General features: G+C 35.8%; 1 protein-coding gene across 6 annotated transcripts in view; it reads left to right on the forward strand.

Annotated features, from left to right (window-relative positions):
• The window catches only part of edrf1 (erythroid differentiation regulatory factor 1), a 42,499-nt gene that overhangs the window by 6,122 nt on the left and 13,877 nt on the right, over positions 1–22,500 (forward strand). For all 6 annotated transcript variants that reach the window (XR_015512862.1, XR_015512865.1, XR_015512863.1 and 3 more), the window contains exons 5-18: positions 243–367; positions 455–605; positions 681–773; positions 2,514–2,635; positions 3,693–3,804; positions 4,004–4,151; positions 4,253–4,364; positions 6,257–6,368; positions 6,454–6,723; positions 10,469–10,540; positions 12,694–12,841; positions 12,951–13,142; positions 16,029–16,229; positions 20,426–20,647. Coding sequence is in view for 2 of the 6 variants with exons in the window: in XM_087289849.1 (XP_087145975.1) it covers positions 243–367; positions 455–605; positions 681–773; positions 2,514–2,635; positions 3,693–3,804; positions 4,004–4,151; positions 4,253–4,364; positions 6,257–6,368; positions 6,454–6,723; positions 10,469–10,540; positions 12,694–12,841; positions 12,951–13,142; positions 16,029–16,229; positions 20,426–20,647 (2,080 nt within the window). In the remaining 4 variants the exon portion in view is untranslated. The remainder of the gene's footprint in view (positions 1–242; positions 368–454; positions 606–680; positions 774–2,513; positions 2,636–3,692; positions 3,805–4,003; positions 4,152–4,252; positions 4,365–6,256; positions 6,369–6,453; positions 6,724–10,468; positions 10,541–12,693; positions 12,842–12,950; positions 13,143–16,028; positions 16,230–20,425; positions 20,648–22,500) is intronic.

Below are 22,500 nucleotides of genomic sequence, written 5' to 3' on the forward strand. Positions count from 1 at the left end.
TTGTTTTAGCTCTTTTGGTCCGTTTAGAAACTTTGCAGTGTGAAAGCGAACCGCTCCAAGAGCAAATAGCAACAATGTAACAATTGTAATCTCTGTTTCGGAACAACTGAATCGATTCACAGGTGTGAAAGCACCCTTATAGTAGTATAACATTTATATATGCCTTTTAAAGTGTTAATAGTGTGCATAGTACCATCCTAAATATTATTTAAAATGAATATATTATTGCGTCTGCTTTCTAGACTAATGACTGGACGTGGCTGAAGGAGTTTTACCAGCGTCTTATTGACCAAAAGTGGCAGAGAAAGAAGAAAAGTAAAGAGCACTGGAACGAGAAGGCCATCCTCTCCAAATTCCTCTATTACAGGTCAGTAATAGAGACTTCACACCGATTCCATCCTACAAAAGCATTGACCACATTGACTTACAGCCACAATGCTCTTCTGTGTTGCAGTATAAACAGTGATGGGACTGCAGTGTCTGTGCCGTCAGATACAGAGCAAACAGGAGACGAGGGGTGTGGGGCAGGAACTGATGGACCCTCTTGGCCTGCGACTTTCAGCAGCTCCACCACTGATTCAGAAGAGTCTGCACTGCCAAAAGAGGTGTGTTCAGCTCTCATCTGCTTCGCATTTCTTTAAGGTTTCTGAAGTTTAATGTGGATCACTTGTGTCTTTCAGGAGCAGGTGGACACATACGCTTTAGGTCACGTGTCGTCGGTTCCCAAAGAACAGAATCTACCCACGCTGTTTAATGAAGGAGAAAACAGTCAGGTAATGGCATTTATCCAACATTCAAAGTCATATTGTGCACATAAAAATGTGCATTGCTTGAGGGATATTAAAATATACTCTAAAAAGAAATACTTTTTTTTATGTTTATTACTTTTTCGTGGGTGTATTAAATTGATTGTTTACCCAAAAATAAAAATGCACTCATAATTTGCTCACCTTCAAGTGGTGCCAAACCTTTATGAGTTTCTTTTGGTCTGTTGAACTCAAAAGACACTATTTTGACACAACATTGACATCCATGGTAGAAAAAACTAATACTATGGAAGTCGATGCTTACTGTTTTCCAGATTTCTTTCAAATATATTCTTATGTCTTTTAAATGGAATAAAGAAACTCAAATAGGTTTTGAATATGTGGAGGGTGAGTAAATGAAGACATCATTTTTTTTGAGGATTAAACTAACCCTTTTATGCCAAAAAATGATATACAGTTTGTTACGTCCCGACCAGTCTAGGGTTGGCAGAAAAAACAAAACAAAAGTATAAATTAAACTGTTAAATAATAAATTTAGGGTTTTCATCTGCTCCTGTCCCAGCCCACAAAAATGAAAACCAGTTTATCATGGAATAACAAGGTTTTTTTTTTTTTTTTTTAAATAAAGATCTCGGAAGCATCTCTTTGGAAGGGAATCCAGGCCAAACTAATAAACAAAAAGGCAGCTAACTTGCGGGGAAATAATTCTAACTTAGCTGCTAAAATAAAGAACCCCAAATAAACCTACAACAAACTTTCCTTTGTTCCTTACTGCCACAAACCAGGAGAAAATTGATTTTTGAAGTAAATGGCGATTCCCAACCTACAGCTTCAATTATTCAAAAATTATATATAGTTTTAATATAAGTAAAAATAAAGCACACAGGCTCAGGTGAAATACGGCGAGCAGTTAGAATAGAAATAAAGACTTGTCAACTAACGAAATCAGCCAATCACACCACACTAATGCAACATTATAATATTATATATATTATATTTATATATATATATATATATATATATATATATATATCAAATAAATGAACAAATAATTATTACTCTCAGTAACGTAACAAGTTAAAGTCAGAATTATTAGCCAATATGTTTATTTTTTCCCTAATTTCTATTTATCGGAGAGATTTTTTCAACACATTTATAAACATAAAAATTTTAATATCTCATTTCTAATAACTGATTTATTTTATCTTTGCCATGATGACGGTACATAATATTTGACTAGATATTTTTAAGACACTAGTATTCTGCTTAAGGTGATATTTCAAGGCTTGACTAGGTTAATTAGGCAAGTTAGGGTAAATAGGCAAGTTATTGTATTACGATGGTTTGTTCTGTAGACAATTGGAAAAAAATATAGCTTAAAGGGGCTAATAATTTTGACCTTAAAATGTTTTTATAGTCTTAAAATAAAAAACTGCTTATATTCTAGCCGAAATAAAAAAAGACTTTCTCCAGAAGAAAAAATATTATCAGACATACTGTGAAAATGTCCATGCTCTGCATCATTTGAGAAATTTAAAAAAAAAGAAAAAAAAACATTGAAAGGGGGGCTCATAACTCTGACTGCATCTGTATATATGTATATATTTGTTGCAAAATTATATATGTTTTATTTTATTAAATGTTTTGATATGATATACGTTTTGTTAATTATATATTGTAAAAAAAAACCCAGAACCACTTTGTACATCACAATTCATGTATGTATTTGTATTTGTACTCTCTCAGGGTTTGAGGAATGACTTTGTCCGAAATATTTTATGGACATTTGAGGACATCCACATGCTTGTGGGATCAAATATGCCAATTTTCGGAGGTGGACGATACCCAGCAGTCAGTTTACGTCTCAGGTTAGAGAACAACATTATTTTAGTTTTTTGTTCATTTTTTTTCATGGTATAAATATATTATTATAAATTGCATTTGAAGGCTAAACCTAAATGTTTGAAGTCAGTAAGATTTTCTTTAGAATATATACATGCTTATTAATCAAGGCCACAAAAAAATTACTAAAAGTGACATTAAAAGTGGTACAAAATCTTACAAAAGGGTTATATCTAAAATAAAGGCCTTTCTTTTTAAGTTATTTTTCAGGACAAATCCTGTTAAAAAATGAATCAGAGTTTTCACAAAATTAGTTTCTTTTAATTCGAGTGGCCAATCATCATATGAATCAGCATTAATGGATTCTTAAGCTTTACTATCACAAGAAGACATGCCATTCTTAGTATCTCTCTAGTATAATACTATACTAGAGAAAACAGTCATTTTAAATAGTAAGAGATTTAGATTAATAAAAATAATACATTTGCTGTATTTTAATTTAATCAAACACAGCCTTCATGCACATGAGGTAAAAATCTTACTGACTTTTGAAATGGAAATATGTATACACCTATTATACCTATTATGCTCCTTTTTCCAAAATGTAAAATGAGTTTCTGATGTCCCTAGAGTGTGTATGTGCATTTACAGCTTAAAATACCACACAAATAATGTTTTATAAATGTTTTGAATTTGCCCCTAGGCTTTGATACTAATTGTGTTATTTTGGTGACTGTCGCTTTAAATTCAAATGAGATTGTGCTCTTTTGAAAAGAGGACAGAGCTGCAAATGCCTGTGTCAGCATAGTGGCACATTAAAAAAAAAAAAAAAAAGAATATTAAAATTATGCTAATGACGAAGAGATTGTCATTAATGGGCGGGGCTTTTCCCCTCTGATGACACTTACAAAGGGAGAATGTCAATCAAAGAGTTTCTGCAGAAAAATTCTAATGAATTCATTTTTATTATTAGAGGCTGTCTATATTCACACACTGTTGCCACACAACTGTATTTAAACCCCTTAAGTAATGTTTGCATAATAGATTCCCCTTAATTATTCTAATTTTACCTCATCATAACAGGGACAACAACAAACCAATCAACGTTCTCACAGGAATTGACTACTGGCTGGATAATTTGATGTGTAACGTACCAGAGCTGGTCATGTGCTTTCACGTCAATGGCATTGTTCAGGTAAGAACATCAAATCCACCTGTTACATTCATGCACTTGTTGATGTTCTTTAGTATTCAATTTCCAAATCAATCAATCAATTAATCAATCAATCAATCAATCAATCAATCAATCAATCAGAAAATCAATCAAGTGATATCAATTAGTGTTAAAGCACTTTACAAGCACCCAAAGTGCTAATAACTCTCTTTGTGTACAGAAATATGAAATGATAAAAACAGAGGACATCCCCAATTTAGAGAACTCCACATTCTCCACCCGGGTTGTGAAAGACATTGCTCAAAATATCCTGTCGTTCCTGAAATCAAACTGTACCAAAGAAGGACACACGTACTGGCTCTTCAAGGGTAGGTGGCTGACAAGCTGATGTTTGTTATCAACTGTTACTTCCAGTGGGCATACAACGTGGGTTTTTTAATCACAAATGTCCATGTGTTCATTCCTCCAGCCAGCGGGAGTGACATTGTGAAGCTGTACGACCTCACTACACTGTGTGAAGAAGCAGCAGAGGAGAAATGCCAGAATCCCTTCACACTTCCAGTAGCCGTGCTTCTCTACAAGTATGTTTTGCATTCGTTAGCACTAGTGCTGTCAGCAGATTAACATATTGAAATGTTGCACTGACTAATTTTAAACCCATTATTGCACACAGTCACATCACAATAATAATCATTTTTCAATTTTTTTGTGTATATATTATTTGAAAACTGAAAATTTTTTATTCATAGTATCTAATTTTTGATAGACATTAGCCCCTTTCACACAGTGATACCGGTAAATATCTGGAAAATTTCCGGAACGACTTTACCGGTATATTGAAAAAAGCGCTGTTCACACAGGCGAGGACGTTACAGAAATTTTCCGGAAAAGAGCATTCACACATTTACAATACCGGTAAATTCTGACATAATTTACCACAAATGAGCTTTAAACGGCTGCGCTTGTATTTGTAAACATTTGACTAAATTACAAACTCTGTGAATGATCAATATTGTAAACAACTTTCGCAGGATCACTTTCGCATGTCGAGATGTTCATAATATGTGCGTGTGCAGGCGCTCACATGCTGTTTCATGGGCACGCGCAAAGCTTGAAGGTAAACAAACAACGGCTTATCATAAGCATCTCATCGATGATTATTTACACAGTTGGCATTAAGAAGAACATATAAACGTGATCTGACTAACTTCTAGCAGCTAAATGTGTCTGGAAAAAATTCAAAGGCTTTTATTCTCACAAACCGCGCGGACGTAAATGCGTCTGACTGTTGTGATTGGCTAAAGCAGACGTCTCACGTCAGCACGTTCTAGACGTGCACGCGCTTATTACGGTAATCTTACTTCTGCATTCACACAGCGCAGCATTCCGGCAAATTGCCGGTAATGTTACAACTTCTCTTTCCGGAAAATAGCCAGAACGAATTTACCGGTATTTTCAAAAAGGACCTGTTCACACATACAGACCTTTCCGGAAAATTGCCGGCAATTTTCCGGAAAGGTCTGTATGTGTGAAAGGGGCTATTAGTAGGCAATAGTATTTTATTACCCATCAGAGATGTAAAGCAATTTCAGAGAATTTGACTACAACACGCTAAATGTAAAACTACGGTAAAAACTCCTATTCAAGAGTTACATTTTTTTTTTGAGAGAACTATCTTTTGAGAAAAGAAAGGTGTGGAAATATAAAAACAGATTATTGATTTGTGATATTCAGTGGCAGCTAAAACACACATACTGGATCATTTTCTGTGTGTGTTGGAGTCTAAATTCAAATCAAGCCACTATTAAACCATCACTAAACAGCCCATGCTACTATTGAAAATGACATCTACTTCTTAAAGTAGACATCTACTTCTTAGTGGGTGCCTAAAGTAGTCCTGTCACAATAAGTAATTTTTGTTCTGTGATATATTGTCACAGAAATTATTGCGATAAGTGATATTATTGCCATTTTAAGACCATTTTATGCCACTTAATATTATATAATGATTTTACAAAAGCATAATAACGCAGATAGACATAAACACTTTCAAGGGACGTGCTATTGATTTAAAAAAAGTGATAGTTCTAATATAAACTAGACACCTATTATGTAAAAGACATTTTAAAATGGCTTTAATTTTATTTGTGATATATTCACATTGTTGCCACACAACTGTGTTTAAACCCCTTATGAAAGTGGATTTTGCATAATAGCCCGCTTTCAAAATATACTTTAAAATGCTTACACAGTCACATGCTGTAAAAAATACACATAGTTGATAAGCTTTGACTTTACTGGGGTTCAATTAAAATGACTCCACAATTGTATTTGGTCAACTGTAATCCCGCCTCAATATTATGCATCCTGCAATGTGATTATAGTGGATTCACGTATAATTGCTAAAATGATAAATTCTGCAGCCCTAATAAGTAATAATAGTGGGTGTCTAAGCTTTTGTTTTGTTTGACAGAGTGGCCAGCAACATGATGCTAAAGAAGAGCCAAAACCGGAAGATCTATGGGACAATCAGAACTCTACTGCTCAACTGTATTAAACTGTTGGATGAGGACAGACATCCACAGGTATGTATCTTCATTATATCACTAATTATGATTTTCTGGTGTGGTTGCATGATTTCTGACCGTTTCCTTGCGTTTGCTGGTGCAGATCATCGCTTCGGCTCACTACATGCTGGCAGAACTGTTTCAGCTAGATGATGTGAGTGAAGACGAAGGCAATGGGGAGTCGCTGAGAGGAGGAGGATCTGAAGACAGCTACAGTGATGAAGATGAGGAGGATGAGGAGGAAGATGAAGACGAGAGATGCTCCTTCAGCACTGCCTCTGAACCGCAGCACGACTCCAAAGCTGTGGCCGTCATCAAGTCTGTCGGAGAGCTGTCGGTTCCAGAGAAATACAAGAGCACGCATCAGATCAGAGTAAGAGATTGATTCAATTCTATTTATTTATTTATTTATTTTTAAATAATCGCTTATCAACAAGCACAAAGTACATAGAGCAGGTTTAACAATAAACAAACAAAGGCCAATCTGAGATTAAATATACATGTATGTAATTATGTGAGGTGTAGGGATGCTCAGTTGGGTTAGTTTTGCAGACAACCGCCACTCTTAGGGTGCTTTCACACCTGCCTTATTTAGTTCGATTGAATCGCACTAGAGTTCGTTTCCCCTTTTGGTACGGTTCGTTTGGGCAGGTGAGAATGCAGCAATCGTACTCGAGTGCGTACCTAATAAGCGTACCGAGACCTACTTTTAGAGGTGGTCTTGGTACTCTTTCAAACGAACCCTGGAGCGGTTCGTTTGTGGTGAGAATATGATCCGTACTAAAACAGGTCCAACCGCAAAAAGTACTGCGCGTTTGGACTAATCCAGCTGCGGTAGGCCGATGCGCTGTGCATTATGGGATATGGAGGAAAAATATTTGTTGACAGCACTTTACCAACAGAGAGAGAGAGAGGGGAAAACATTACCTGATGGATCGTTGGTAATATTTCCGCAAGATGACCATGTTGCAGTTTAGCTAAATTAATTCACGGCTCCTCCTGAAGTGACGAGTGATGCATTAAACACTGTTCTCCAGCCGTGGCCGCGCTTCATTATCGTAATGTATAGTTTGTCTAAAGCAGGGATACAATCAGCCAGCGCAGTCGTCCCTCCAGAGTTAAAGATTTTGTTTACCTGTGGGAGTCCACTGGCATTTTCCCGCACGTGAATTCTGACCAATCAATAAGCAGTTTAGGAAATATGTTCAACAACATCTGGCCAATGAGAGATGTGGATTTTGTCAGATGACTGCATTTTGGTTTGTTTCAACTGGTTCGGACCAAAGCCAGCAGTGTGGTGTGAAAACGACCCAAAGACGGCAGAAGATGCAACAATGCATCATTTATTGTGCTTGGTCCGGACCAAATGAAGCGAACTACAGATGTGAAAGCACCCTTAATGGAATATTAGCGGTTAATTAGTCAGATTAATATTTAATTATTATTTAATTAAAAAAAAACTGACGCGTCTATTTTGTGTGACACATTAAATTTTGCATTTTAAAACACTGATTTATTTTTAAAATGCGAACATATTAATAACAACATAACAGAGCATCTTCACACACCTGCAATGTTTCCAACAGCATAGAAAAAAGAAAAAACTAAATTAAAAGAATAAATAGGCTTGCCCTAGATATTTTTAACTTAAATGACAAAACGAAAACACTGACCGAATCCTTTTTAAGAACCCACATAGGCTGTTTTTTTCCCCATCATGTTCTTTTTATCTGTCAAATAAAAATAGCAGGCTACCTCAAATTGATCGCTCCTCTGAAAATATACATTTAATCAATGCTCCGCTGTTATCATTATATCGCAAACCTCTGTCAACATTTTTAATCAGTCATAATTTTAAAGACTACCGTGTTTACTCTAGGATTTTTTCCAACTGTGGCGGCAGGTCTTTTACACAAATCTATCAACTACCTATGCCGTTATTTCAATGACAAACTTGAGAAATGTCGTGAGCGCAGTATTACAAGCCGAGATCGCATTTATGTAATACGAGCATGCAAATCTTTTCCGATTTCCTTTGCTCGTGCACAAAGCTTCTTGCACGCCCTTAAATATACGCAGAAATTTTCTTGTGCGCTCTCAAATAAATGTGCTGAAGTGCAATTTAATGCGTTTATGTAACAAGTATGTCTCCAACATTTATAAGATTTGCGAGGAATATTTATGAATTTCTCCAGTAGACCTACAGAGCGGCATTAATGCATCCTGAAGTAAAGTGAAACGACAATAAACTCCAGCAAGATAATGTCATAATATGCAGAGCCCAAGACCTTTATCTATAAATAAAGTATAATTATGGAAACTGTGTTCATCTTAACTGAAAGCTACGCTGTGTTTGCTGGCCTCACGCTTCACACACCTGTCAGTCAGTCTGACAGCACATCACCTTAAAGGGTTAAACCAATAACGCGCAGGACTACTATGGTTACAAAAAAAGCTAGGGTTGTTATAATTCACATACCTTTTAATGCGTTTTGGTGCGTTTATAACCTGCTATTAAAAGCAACAACAATGACTGAATGTTTTGAATGAGAAGCTGTAATGTAGCCGTGGCGGGATGAATTTTGCAGAATGATTGTAGCAGAAACCATGGACTATGTCTTGTGCGTCTAGATTTATCTTGGAGCTTGTGTGCTTTAATTTCATCTCTCATTTACGGTTCTTATGCGCTCACTGCCTGTGATGAAAGACAATGACAAGGCTCATATGTTGACTTTTTGTAAAATATAGCCTACTGTAGCATATAACATTTTTGTTGTTTACATATGATATTGCATTCATTTGCATGTATGTTTTATAAGCTATTAAATGAAAGCCTCAGTGCATTACGCAAGAGTCATCATTATGCAAAAATCAAGAAGATCATTGGATTTGTTTGATTAGGCTATGTAGGCTATTTAAAAAAATGAATATTTTATAGGAAGTATTAATAACTGTAATTTTCCAAATGGAAAAAAAGGTTGGTTTGTTGGTTGTATACTAAATTATCACAACTATAGCCTATTTGTTGTGTTTATGAGCGATACAGGAGAGCGTTCTGATGTAGAGAAAACCTGACTTGTGGCCGGCTTGTTTTCAGAAGCAGCACACATTTCAAAAAGTTTTTTATAGCGGCTTCTTTCTCCAATTGTGCAAATAAACAGAGGTGTTTATGACTCGGATCCAGGACAGAGGCGCTCAGCATCATGCAATGGTTTGGCATTAACTTGTCTGTGTCAAACTGTGACCAGCAATATCCTTTTTTCATTTTTCCTCTTTGTCAAAATATGTCTGTGTGCACGTGGCACGTGTTTCTATCTTGCGAGTTAACAAATATGTGTTGCACATTTATGGAAATTAAAAAAAAAAAATAATAAAAATTTATCGTTAAACTGATACTGATTAATCGGTTAAAAACACATCCTTTCGGTTAACGCCGACTCTGTTATTATGAGCATCTCTAGTGAGGTGTCAGTGTGTGAGTTCTATGGGCATTGAATGTACTAAATTGTGTATGAGTTTTGAATTTGGAAAGGAGTTAAAAAGAGGACAGAAAGCATGGTTGTTTGTGGAAGAGTGCATGGGTTGAGTTCAGGGCAGTTGAAATATATTAAAATATTGAAGAAATGGATTCCAGATATTGGTAAAGAGGACAAATTTTTACATGTGAATGTAATATGTAGGATTATATTCTATAAAGAGATTAGTCCAGTGGTTAATATGATTGCAATTTTTAGTTGATTAAAATGTTTGTTTTTTTTGGCTATATGAGGGAAATTAAGATTCGGTTTTTATACTTTTTAGTAAGGTTATCAGTTTCTGTGATATTGCCAAGTAAGCAAAGTGATTTAGTGTAATTCTATTCTGTTTGCTGTTTATCCATTATATACAGTAGTCAACATTTGAAGTGGTTCAAAACCTTACATCAAAGTTGTCCTAAAACCATTAAACAACAACCATTCTTGGCAATTTTGACAAACATTTTTGATTCATTCAAATGTTAACTACTGTATTATTGAATATAAGCTGTCTGAACAGTTTTTTGCTGTCTATCTTGGATAAATTAGCTTAATTAAAATTAAAATTAACAAACATTAATAATATTCTGCCTCTCCTTCCAGCCAAACTTTGGATATCCTGTTTCACAAGACAAGGAGGAGAAGTGCCGACTGGTTCTCAGCTACGTTTTAAAAGTGAGACTTTCATATGCATTTCCCTTTTTCTTTTGTGTAGAGTGAGAAGAACGCTCTGTCTGTCTGTCTGTTTGTTTCTCTATCTGGTTGCAAATATTCATAAAATAATTCCTAACAAACTGTACGTCATTTAAAAGATGAAATAATTGTATTTTTCATAGTTGATTTTTGATTCACAGTAACCTAATGATAGACTTAATGATACTAATTTTTAGTGCTGTAGCGAATCACAAATTTCACAGTTCGGATTACAAATGTCATTTTCTTTCCATTTATTAAAAAAACAGTACTGCAAGAAACTTTTGGTTTTAACAAACAAAACTTGCAACCTGTAATTTTATTAAAAATAAAATGAAGAAATGATCAGCTGAATGAAAATAAATTGTAAAATATTCAGTACTGTTAAAAATTCACTGCTACTTCTACTTTTGCTGATAAAGCAAAATGTAAAAATCTAGCATTATAATTTGTACAACTTATATTTATTTTTAGTCTCATTTACAATAAATGATTCAGTTATTCACTCATGAAGCCTCATGTTTTATTGCTAGATGTGTCATTTTTGAAGAACTATTCAGTGACATATTTTTAATAGCTGGTTGTCGCCACCTATTGGTTAAATAATGTAAGTGCTGCCCTCAACTTTCATTTTTGAACGTCGAGTTAAATGATGGTGATTTTAATCTTAACTATAAACATCAGTGGTTTTATCTAAACTATAAACTGTTATCCCAGTACTTCTGTGTTATTTGACTGTTTGTAAGTTCATAACTAGCTCAAAAGATTAATACTGACACTCTTTCTTAATTTTTGCGTTTTTCACAAATGCAGTGATTCGAAGGATTAATAAACATGCAAATCACCTTCATTTATAATTTGCTTCGTGGGTGTTGATATCCTGATCTTTTAATGATTAATCGTGCAGCTGACACTGAATGCATTGATGCAGGGTTAACAAGTAGTAACAGAAAACACCTTTAATAACCTAAAAACCCACCACAACTTCAATCATCATATTTTACAGGAAAACCCAAATGCTATCATACATGTTATTTGTATGACATGAGAAGCGATCTCTCTGCAATCTTTACAAATTAAGCATTAAACTTCAAGTTAAAAAAAATGAATTAATCAGTGGGTCACGTGTGTTCCGAACGTGGTTTGTTATCCGTACGAATCACGGATCAACCATAATCTGTTACACCCCTCGTAGTTTTTGATATAGACAGTACTAAGCAATAGTAGTAATTATTTTCAATAAGATAACTCATCCAAGCCATTTCAGACCATTTTGCTGCAGTACAACAAACTAAATGTAAAATCATGATAGAAACCTCTGTTAGTTTTCATGGCAAGAGTTATAGAAATAATGTGCTTTATATTTTGAGGAAAGAAGGTCTGAATATGATTACAGATTATCAGTTTGTGATTCAGTGCCAACTGTAACACATTATGGGTTCTTTTATGTTCATCTATTTGTCTGTCTGTCTATCTAAAAGTTAAAAAAGTTATTTTATTTATGCAGATAATATATATATATATATATATATATATATATATATATATATATATATATATATATTCGCCAACAAAGGCATATTAACATCTCAGAATAACACCAAAATCTCCTAATGGCACAACAGAGTTCAATTTTATAATGAAACGATTCAGTGTTTTTGAACAAATCGATTGAATGAATGATTCAGCGAAGACAGAACGTTGTTGTGTGGTGTTTTTAATCTGTATTCTTAAATTTTTTAAATCTAAAACTTGCTTAAAATGCTCAATTTAAAGCCAAAATAAGAAAAACAAGGAGCATCTCCTCATCGCTGACTACCACATAAACAAAACAAGCATGTCTCATAGTTTATGTTGGTATTTTTACTTATCCTTTCCTTTCAGACCTCCTCATTGAGACTCGAAAGCTCAGATACAAAAACTACATGTCGACCAGAGCATTTTTGCACAGCTGAAAATATCTATGAGTGCTTCTCCAACTGTTCACGTTAAATGGACCCTCAAAACCTTGTATTTCTAAAAAATGTGGCACTCTTATTGACTACAGTTAAAAAAAATATGGTCTGCTCAGGGAAAAAAAACTACGATTCAGCAGACATGTGCCCTAGAATTTTAATGTCTGTCTGTGTGTGTAGGGTCTGAAAGCAGTGGACAGCAGCATAAAGAAAGAGAGCGACCTTCCTGCAGCCGACCCCAGCACACCCATCCCACTAAAATATGAGGAAAGAAGTCCAAATGGAGCTAGAGAGGTGGAGCAGGAGATTGCTTTACTGCTGGACAGAGGTCAGTAATGCTTTCCATTCATTACTCAAGAAATGATTTCTCTTCCACTAAGTGATAGTTTTATCAATTACTGATCAAGATCAATTACTGTTTATTTTGGGGTATACAGTTGGCCCATGTAACGAAGAGTTGAAGGTGCCGACACGCTCCGGGATGTTACCAGGCACATGGCAGCATCGCATGAAACTCCAGCTGTTCCTGAAAGCATCGAAAGCGTATTACGTTTTGTCAGATGCTGCGACCAACCTACTGAAGTACGGCCGGGCACTGCGCTACATCAAACTGGCTCTGCAGTGCCACGGTAAGAACCAATAATAGTTTTCAGTCAGTTTGATGTGTATGTATATACAGTTTAAGTCAGAATTTTTAGCCGTTACTATATTATCAGCCGAATTTTTAGCAGTTTTAGTCCATAGTGTTTCTGTTTCAGCAAAGATTTAATGCACTAGGTCAGTTGAAAGGAAGTGATTATCTAAATTAATGAATGCAGTTTCTCGATTGTAGTGCTTTGTTTTCTTTGGGAATATATATTTGACAATATCCCAAATTTAAATCATTCCAGTTTAAGAGGTCAAGGGCTTGTTGGGTTGTACTAGGGGTGTGTTGTTGTTCTTTTGACATATCCTTGTGTGTATTGAACAATTCATGTTTGATATTCTTGTGATATGCCGTCTGTCACCGTTTTTTTTTTTTGTGCACTCCATTGGTGACTGTGTGTGCTTAAAAAGATATTATTCCTTCATTTTCTTATGGCTTAGTCCAGTGGTGTCAAAGTCAATTCCTGGAGGGCCAGAGCCCTGCACAGTTTAGTTCCAGCCCTGCTTCAACACACCTATCTTTAGGTATCAAACAAGCCTAAAGCCACTCTCAATAATATCAAATCTCAAAATATTCCATTCCCCATTGATAAAATACATAATTTTACATCACTGCATATTAGTGATTATAAAGATTAATTTAACCATTTCAAATTGACAGCACAGCTGGCATGGTGTTTTATATATATATGTATGTATATATAAATATATATATATGTATATATATATATATATATATATATATATATATATATATATATATATATATATATATATATATTTATTTTTTTTATTTTTTTTTAGAAATTAAAAACATTTTAAATTGACTGACATCTGTAAATTACATATACTTTGAAGTTATTGTTTAGCAATAATCCTTGAGAGTTGTGCCAGTATCAGGGCTCGAAATTAACTTTCTTACTTGGTAGCACCGGTGCTCCCAACCTGAAATATTTAGGAGCACCAGAAAAAATTTAGGAGCACCCACCAAAAATGAATGATATATTTGACAAGTTGTATATTAAGGGATTTATTGTATTTGAAAACAACATCAATTGGGACTAACAAAACCCAGAAACAACTATCTAACTAATGCTGTGATGACTTAATATTTGTGCAATAATTCCAAAATGAATGTTGTATAATTATAAAATATTAATGATGACGATGATGACAATAATACTAATAATGAATTATATTTCTCATCATCATGCTGCCTTGAATGTGCTTTAATGTAAGTTATGCTATATAAAGTCCTGCTGTTACTTTATGAAAAATAAATTGATGGTTTGCATCAAACACAAATGAAGCATTGTAGTAAGAAATATTTGTTTTGTACTATTGCTTTTATATGCATGTCAATTTAATAAATAATAGTTCTGCTACAAAACAAACGAAATAATATAATAAATCATTCAATCCAATACTGAAAGCTGCAAAGCAGTCATCAGCAATTAAATAGAAAAATAATATACACCTCAAGAAAGAACAGACAAAAGATAGCAAGAAAAGTCTCACTTTTAAAAGTTTTGGTTTCGGTTCATGTCGATTTAATGCTCAGCCTCGTTAAGCGCTGAATTACGTTTTTCTGTGTTTGCGGAAAAGCATGCGAGTCAGCCGGCCCAATATGAGGAGGGCAGAGCAGGATTCTCCCGATGACCACCGGCGCTATACTGTTTTTTGTTATAACCCGCATCAGTTTAAACTCAGTAAAGGCAAGCTTCTTTGGAGATGGTGTTTTAGCGGACATTTGCGCTATTGCAGCCTGATCTCACGAGGAAACGTATGAAAAAGTTACGAATTGCCGTGAGATTGTGTTGGCTGAACACGCAGTGCATGCAACGCATCGAGATTCAGTGTACTTTTCACTCTTCAGCAGTTTGCATTCCCCGCGGTCACAAAAGCTCCCTCCCTGTCATCTGACAGCGGAAAGTCTTGACTGATTGACAGCTAATATGAACCAATATAGCGGCAGGGAAGAGCGATTCAGCACGTTTTTAGAAAACAAAACAAAACAGGTCGCACTACAACCATTATATGCAGTCGCACGAATGCTCCCAATATATATTATGAGGTCGCATAGCTTAAATTTCGGGCGCATATGCGACCAAAATGGTCGCAATTTCGAGCCCTGCAGTATGCTAACAGGGAAACAAAAATAGCCATACTTAGTCTTTCCTCCAGATCTCCTGCACCCTGTTTCTCAACCACGTTCCTGTAGGACCACCAGCTTTGCACATTTTCTATGTCACATTAACCAAACATCTGATTCAGATCATCAGCTCATTAGCAAAGACGGAAAGACCGTAATGGGTGTGATAGACAAAGGTGACATCCAAAACATGCAGTAGTAGTGGGTCCTCCAGGAACGTGTTTGAGAAAGACTGCTGTAAACTATTGCACTTACTCAGTTTTACCATCCTGGCACTTTTTTTTTCTTTTTATCTCTGGTGGAATAGAAATGTAATGTATTTCAGTGCAACCATATAAATCAAAGTGATGCACAATTTTAACTCACATAAAACAAAACCAAACCTATGTCATATTAAACTGTGCCCAATTGCACGGTAGACCTGAGGACTTGGCAACCCTGAGCTGGAGTAATTGAGGCACAGACTGTAAAGGCTCCACCCTGTTATGAAAATGAGGCATGAGTACCAGCTCATTTGCATTTAAAGAGACAATCACAAATAAGGCTGATATTTTGAATAATTCACGAGGTATTTTTGAGCTGAAATTTCACATAAGACACCTAAGGCTTGTAAGAAAGGTATAATATGACTCCTTTAAAATGATGTTTTCAAAAGTGAGCAGATTATTTAAAGCTAAACCATTCAAACCTGATTTGTTTATGCTTTGTTCCTTTGCAGATGCATACTGCTCCATTAGTGGCGGTCTCCACGCACAGGTGCTTCTTTTCCACTGCCAGTGTCTGTCTCTGTGTGGAGATGTTCAGCTCATGTTGGCCCAGAATGCCTCAAACAGAGCTGCGTATCTGGAGGAGTACAGCTATCAGACCAAAGATGACCAGGAGATCCTCCACTGCCTGCACCGCGAGAGCTCCTGCCAAGGTCTGTATGCAGCAATCCCACGCTCTTTCTGCTATGGAGAGATCATACGATGGTGTGATGGTCAGAGATGATGCATTATTCAATCAATAGTTATTTAAAACAAATGTATCCCATTTGCTACAAAATATTAAGCGGCTGTTTCAACATGGGTAATAATCAGAAATGTTTCCCAAGCACTAAATCAGCATATTAGATTCAGCCTTTACAAAAATAACTAGGGATGCGCTGAAATTAAAATTGACCAGAAACTGAAATATACTAAAAGTTAAATTTTAACAGGTAGTACTTATATTATGCATCCCAGGATCAGTTATTATTATTTTTTTTGGTTTATTCAAACATAACCATAAATGACAGACTACTAATGTGTAATTGCACCGTAGCTTAACATGAACAGTTTGATACCACAGCCTATCTAAACAAGCTGCAATCAAACAATCAAGTTAAACTGGGTGCTTACTTGAGACTAATGCAACAGGGATGTCATGGAAAGGACATTTTCACACAGTATATGTGCTCCGTTTTTAGATGTCTCTATTTCCCCCCCATCCACACTGAGATGGAGCAGCAGTGTTTTAGAATGAAAACGGCCTCTCCAGCGTTTCCAAAACACTCCATTTTCGGTGCTCAAAAACTCTGGTGTAGTGTTGATGGATGGCGTAACCGTAGCAAAACTTATACGTTTTAAAACGAAAACGCATTAGTTTAAACGGAGCCTAAGGCACAATCCAAATTCTATTTTTGTACCCCTTCCGCTAACCCTTTGCCCTTGAAACAGAGTGTGAAGGGGAAGGTCTTCAAATTTATTCAAGAAATTAATTACATTTTAAATTGACTGACGTCTGTAAATTACATATACTTTGAAGGTATTATTTAGCAATAATACTTGAGAGTTGTGCTAGTATGTTAACAGTGAAACAAAAATAGCCATACCATAAATGACAGACTACTAATGTGTAATTGCACCGTAACTTAGCATGAACAGTTTTTTTATTTTTACTTTGATACCACAGCCTATCTATATAAGCTGCAATCAAACAATCAAGTTAAACTGGGTGCTTACTTGAGACTAATGCAACAGGGATGTCATGGTAAGGACATTTTCACACAGTCTATGTGCTTGCATATTCGAAAGTCAAAGCAATCAAGAGTTTGTTGAATGGATAGCACTTTAATAACCGTTACAGCAAGAGTGAGGTAAGTGCTGGGGAGGGGAAAGGTGGAATAAACAGTTTCATAAAATTATGAAATTTAAAGTCTTTTTCAAATATGTCCTTGGTGCTGTATAATGGAGAGAAGATATTTGTCAACACATTTTTAAATACGATAGTTCTTTTATCATAATATTTTGCTAGTTATTTTGAAAAAATACTAGTATTGTTTGTGTGCAATTTTAAAGTGCAATTTTTGAGGCTTAAAAGTCTAGTGAAGTGCTTTAAAATGTGCATATTTTATTCAATGTTTGACGTAATCTCTACTGAAAAATGAAAACAGGGTGGGACAGAGTAGCTCCTCTCCTTTAAAAACAGCCAATAGCATTTCGTTGGTGTTTTGTAGTTATTTGTTGAGATCAAATGACAAGTGTCTTGAAGGGGGCGGATCTTCATCAAGGATCTACCGCTGGATCCAATCTCACTATATTTGTTAAACGTGACATTGAATTCATCTTGTTATCTATATCTAACGATATATTCCCCGACTTTGGTCTTTTGAATCTATTACTTGTTCTCAGGTAACGTGTTTTAACGCAAGGATAAGTTAAATGATTAATGTAACCACGTACATTCTGTATATTGACTGATTGTTTGCCGTTTTTTCCTATAATGTGTAAACTTATTGTACGTTGTGTCTTTTATAATGGCCATTATTGATTATTAAAACTGATATTCAGCAAAAGAGAGGGTGTTTCGTATTTGCAATGAAAATGAAAGCAGGCATTAATGTTATAAGCTCCATTTTGTTATAAATACGCATACAGTGAAGATGACGCTCATATCTGCAGCACGAAGCCTCAACACTTCTGTTAAGTTGTTAATATCAAAATGAAAATAGCAGTTCCTTATATCATGTTTTCATTTTATTGCTAAGATAGTGAAACAACGTAGCCAGGATGAAGTGAATGAAGTTATGAAGTACACTGTTCCCTTTGAAGATTACCTGACATGTCCTCGGGAGTCTGTTTTCCATATCAAACTTGCGAAGTCTGAACTTACAAGGAGAGGATACAGGGCTGAACTGTGTGTAGTCTACTTAATATTAAGGAAAAGCCTCAATCAGAGAGGCGAATGTTGGCTGCCCCGCCACCGTTTTTAGATGTTTCCATTTTCCCCCCATCCACACTGAGATGGAGCAGCAGTGTTTTAGAATGAAAGCCTAAGGGTGCTTTCACACCTGGGAATCGATTCAGTTGTTCCGAAACAGAGATTACAATTGTTACATTGTTGCTCTTTGTTCTTGTTGCGGTTCGCTTTCACACTGCAAAGTTTCTAATCGGACCAAAAGAGCTAAAACAAGTCACGTGTGAGTAAACTCTCCTTACATTGGTCAGAGTGTCAGGGTTTATTTTGCAGAGTCCCGCTAAGCTGTCAGGAGAGGTGGTGGTTTGGTGGTGATTGACAGGGTGCGCGCGCGACGTGTCTGAGGAGAGATGCGGTGGGGAGGGGTGAGAAGGGTGCATGACGATGCCTATTTGAGGACCGGGAGGGAGACGTGAGATTACCGGGAGATCATCACTCCATTGCGGGCATCCGGAGACTCGCGAAACTTCCCGCCCTACTCATAATTCTCTCCTCATATAGCCGTATGCCTATTACATATCCATAAAACACTGTGATATAACCGCGCTCGGATCGGATCGCTTTCTCACTGCAATCGAACCGCTCCAGGGTTCGTTTCAATCGAGCCGAGACCACCTCATTCAAGCGATCTCGGAGCGATTACTTTGGCGCGGAACAGATCGCGATTGCCCTGTTCACATATGCCAATCGAACCGCGCTAACTTGGCAAACGAGACAGGTTCCGAAACAAAAGTGTAGGTGTGAAAGCACCCTAAGGCACAATCCAAATTCTATTTTTGTACCCCTTCCGCTACCCCTTAGCCCTTGAAACAGAGTGTGAATAACAGGGTCTTCAAATTTAACCCTAAGCAATGGGACAGCACTACAATACCTGCACACGTCATCTTATGTCGTCGTGAGCTTTTACTTCATATAAGATCGACGATTACAACTGCTGTAGTTATTCCAGTTGTGCTATTTTTTGGTATTCATCATCAGGAAATCACCGGAGACAACATTATCTTGTTGTCAATACGATATAATGTGTCAATAAGCTCTGAACTGCACTGTGTATTTACACCGAGGCCATATTCATCTGTTCAAAAGAAATCAACATTAACGTTACACCAGACACTATAAAAAGTTAATTCCCAGCCACTAGACTTTTCTGACAGGGTATTTGAGTGTCAGATGTGAAAGTATGTTGTGGGACTATACAGGAGTTACTTTTATAGAAAGTGAAATTTTTTTTAAAGCACGGCAGTAAAACACAAACACGGTTATGAATGTATTAAAACGTGCTTGTTTGTTGTAAAAACTATTAATAATGCCAAAAAATACATATTTGTGCATCGCCTGAATTGCGTGTGCAGCCATGTTGCTGTTGTAGCTGCTGTATTCTGGGAAATTTTTGTAACCTTTGGTTTCGAGTGTGATCCTGAAAAATCTCAGTTTTAAGATTTAAGATTTAAGATTTAAGACTTCCCCTTAGCCCTACACCTTCAAGCTAAAGAGAACTGGGACACCCCTACCCCTTCACGTGAACGCGCAAAACGAGTGGAATGGCCAAGGGGGAGAATTAGGATTAGTCCTAACAGATTGATATTAATATCTAAAACATTTTATTTTGTGGGGCTAAAATGTTGACTTTTTTATTAATGTTTTTCTTAATCCAGCCAAACTAAAAGAAAACAGATTTAATAGGAGATACTGTGAAAATGTTCTTGCTCTGTGAAACAGCATTTGGGAAATATTCAAAAGTAATACAAAATTCACAGGAGGGCTACTGATTTTGTCTTTAGCGGTATATTAATTTAGTATTTTCTGCCTGTTTTCTTTTTGTTATAGTCTTTTGACTGGTAGGGTAACGCTTTAAATTTGACCTTACCTAAGCAGCAGTTTCTGTGTTTCGTCTCTCAGCCTTCAGCATGGCCACTGATCTGGCCCTGGATCCTGAGTACCAGCTTATCGTCAGCTGCAAGTGTTATGAAGCCGCTCATGATCTTTTGACGTCAGGAGTCCTGAAAGACCAGGCACAGGAGCAGCTGGGTCAGGTGCTGAAACGTCTCGGAAACATTCGAAACGAGATGGGCGTTTTCTACATGAACCAGGCTGCAGCAATGCAGGCAGAGAAAGAAGGAGGTGAGGGCTACCTGGATTGCTATTAGATTTAATTTGTGTTTACACTTGGCGGTTCTCATTCAATTCAAACTCAGATGCGAGTGATATGGTGCGGTTCATTTGAATGTGTGTGTGTGTGTCTGCGGGGTCTTAAAATTACTGAAATATTGTATGTACTGTTGTAGGTCTTAAATAATTTGATACAGGTCTAAATTTTACTATGTCCCTATCTTAATGGACCCTTTTCACATTTCTGGGTTTCTCAGCAGCAGAAGTCGTCATAGTTGGATAAACTTCTAGCGCAGTGAATGGAAGAGTACAACAGATCATTTTTTTTACAATCCTATTATTGAAGTAATAAAACAAAAACTTCAGGATGGTGTTATTCAGGCTTTCAGAAAATGGGAAAAATTATGTGAGACTGATAATGGCAGCCAGAGGAGAGAACGACATCAATTAATTGTTTTGTACGTTGATGCAAAAATAATGTAATACATACATAAATACATATAAATGCACATACATTTAAAAAAATCCAAATATTAAAAACTTTAAGGCACTTAAGATGCTGATGATCGTTAAACGTGTTATTGTGAAAAGGGTCCATAGTTAACAAAACGTATACAATAACATTGGTTTAAAAGTTCTCCATGTATTTATAGCTACCTGGTAAGGACACTGACCTGGGCCAACTGTGAAATACATTTAGTATTTATTACAGTTTTTAAAACATGTCAATTTAAAAACAAAATATATATTTTTTGATGATGTAAGTAAAAATCTTTTCAATTGGATTCTATTAGAAAAATCCTTAACGTTTAGCCCTGTATAAGTCGGAAATTTCATTCATAATGGTCTTAAAAAGGTTCTTAAATAGTCTTAAATTTGACTTGATGAACCTGCAGAAATATGGAGCTTAAAATGTGCCAAAACAATCTGAATTTGAATTGTGTTAATTTGAATAATTAACAATTGTAAATTAATAAAACTGAATGTTATTTGCCTTTGAAAATGGTTTAGAGTTTGAATTTCCTAACTTGAATATTGAACATCTGAAATTTAACAATGTGAATTTCTGCTTTTTGAGTTTTAGAATATTGAATTTTATTTTATTTTTTATTTCTTCATCTTGAAAACTTGAAACTGTATTTTTGCAAACAGGATATCTGCAGTCTATGAATTCAGAACAAAAAAATCTGAAATTTGAATATACATCTATAAAAATCTGACTTAAAAAAAAAATCAGTTGTCTTAAATTTCAGCTGTTCAAGTTCATTAAAGTTGAGAAATTCAAATTCAAAACTGTTGTTAAAGGCATATAATGGCCTGTTTCCACTAAGTGGTACGAGACGGTACAGTTTGGTACAGGTCACCTTTTTTAAGTTTGTGTCTTCACTGCCAAAGAGATACCCTTTTAGTGGGCGTGGTGTGCGACAGAAAGTTGCAGTCGTCATTCTTACTTCTAGTTCACATATCGTATGAGAAGCACTTTTTAATAAACAAATGCTTTATATACATAAATATGTGTGCATAAATGTTAGTTAACCTTTTTATGAACAGTATTTTATTAAAGCTGCAGATCAATGATAATGCGAAACAACCTACTGTAACGCCTGTGATTACATAAAATAAAAAATTAAACATATCTGAACACACAGAGACTTATAGTCTCTAAAATGTTACCAATTACAAATACTCGTGCGTGCCCAAAACCTGGTGTACACCAAACAAGTAAATCGAAAACACCTAATAAATAGGTCTTGGCCCACTTTCAAACTAAGGGCGTACTCATTATATGTACAGTTGCCTTGAACCAGGCCAAAGCACGTTTGTTCCCTCTCCCGTCTCCCCCGACAGCCCACACTCACAATACA

This window comes from Danio rerio, chromosome 17, assembly GCF_052040795.2.
Source record: "Danio rerio strain M-AB ecotype USA chromosome 17, GRCz13ab, whole genome shotgun sequence".
NCBI classification, from domain to species: domain Eukaryota; kingdom Metazoa; phylum Chordata; class Actinopteri; order Cypriniformes; family Danionidae; genus Danio; species Danio rerio.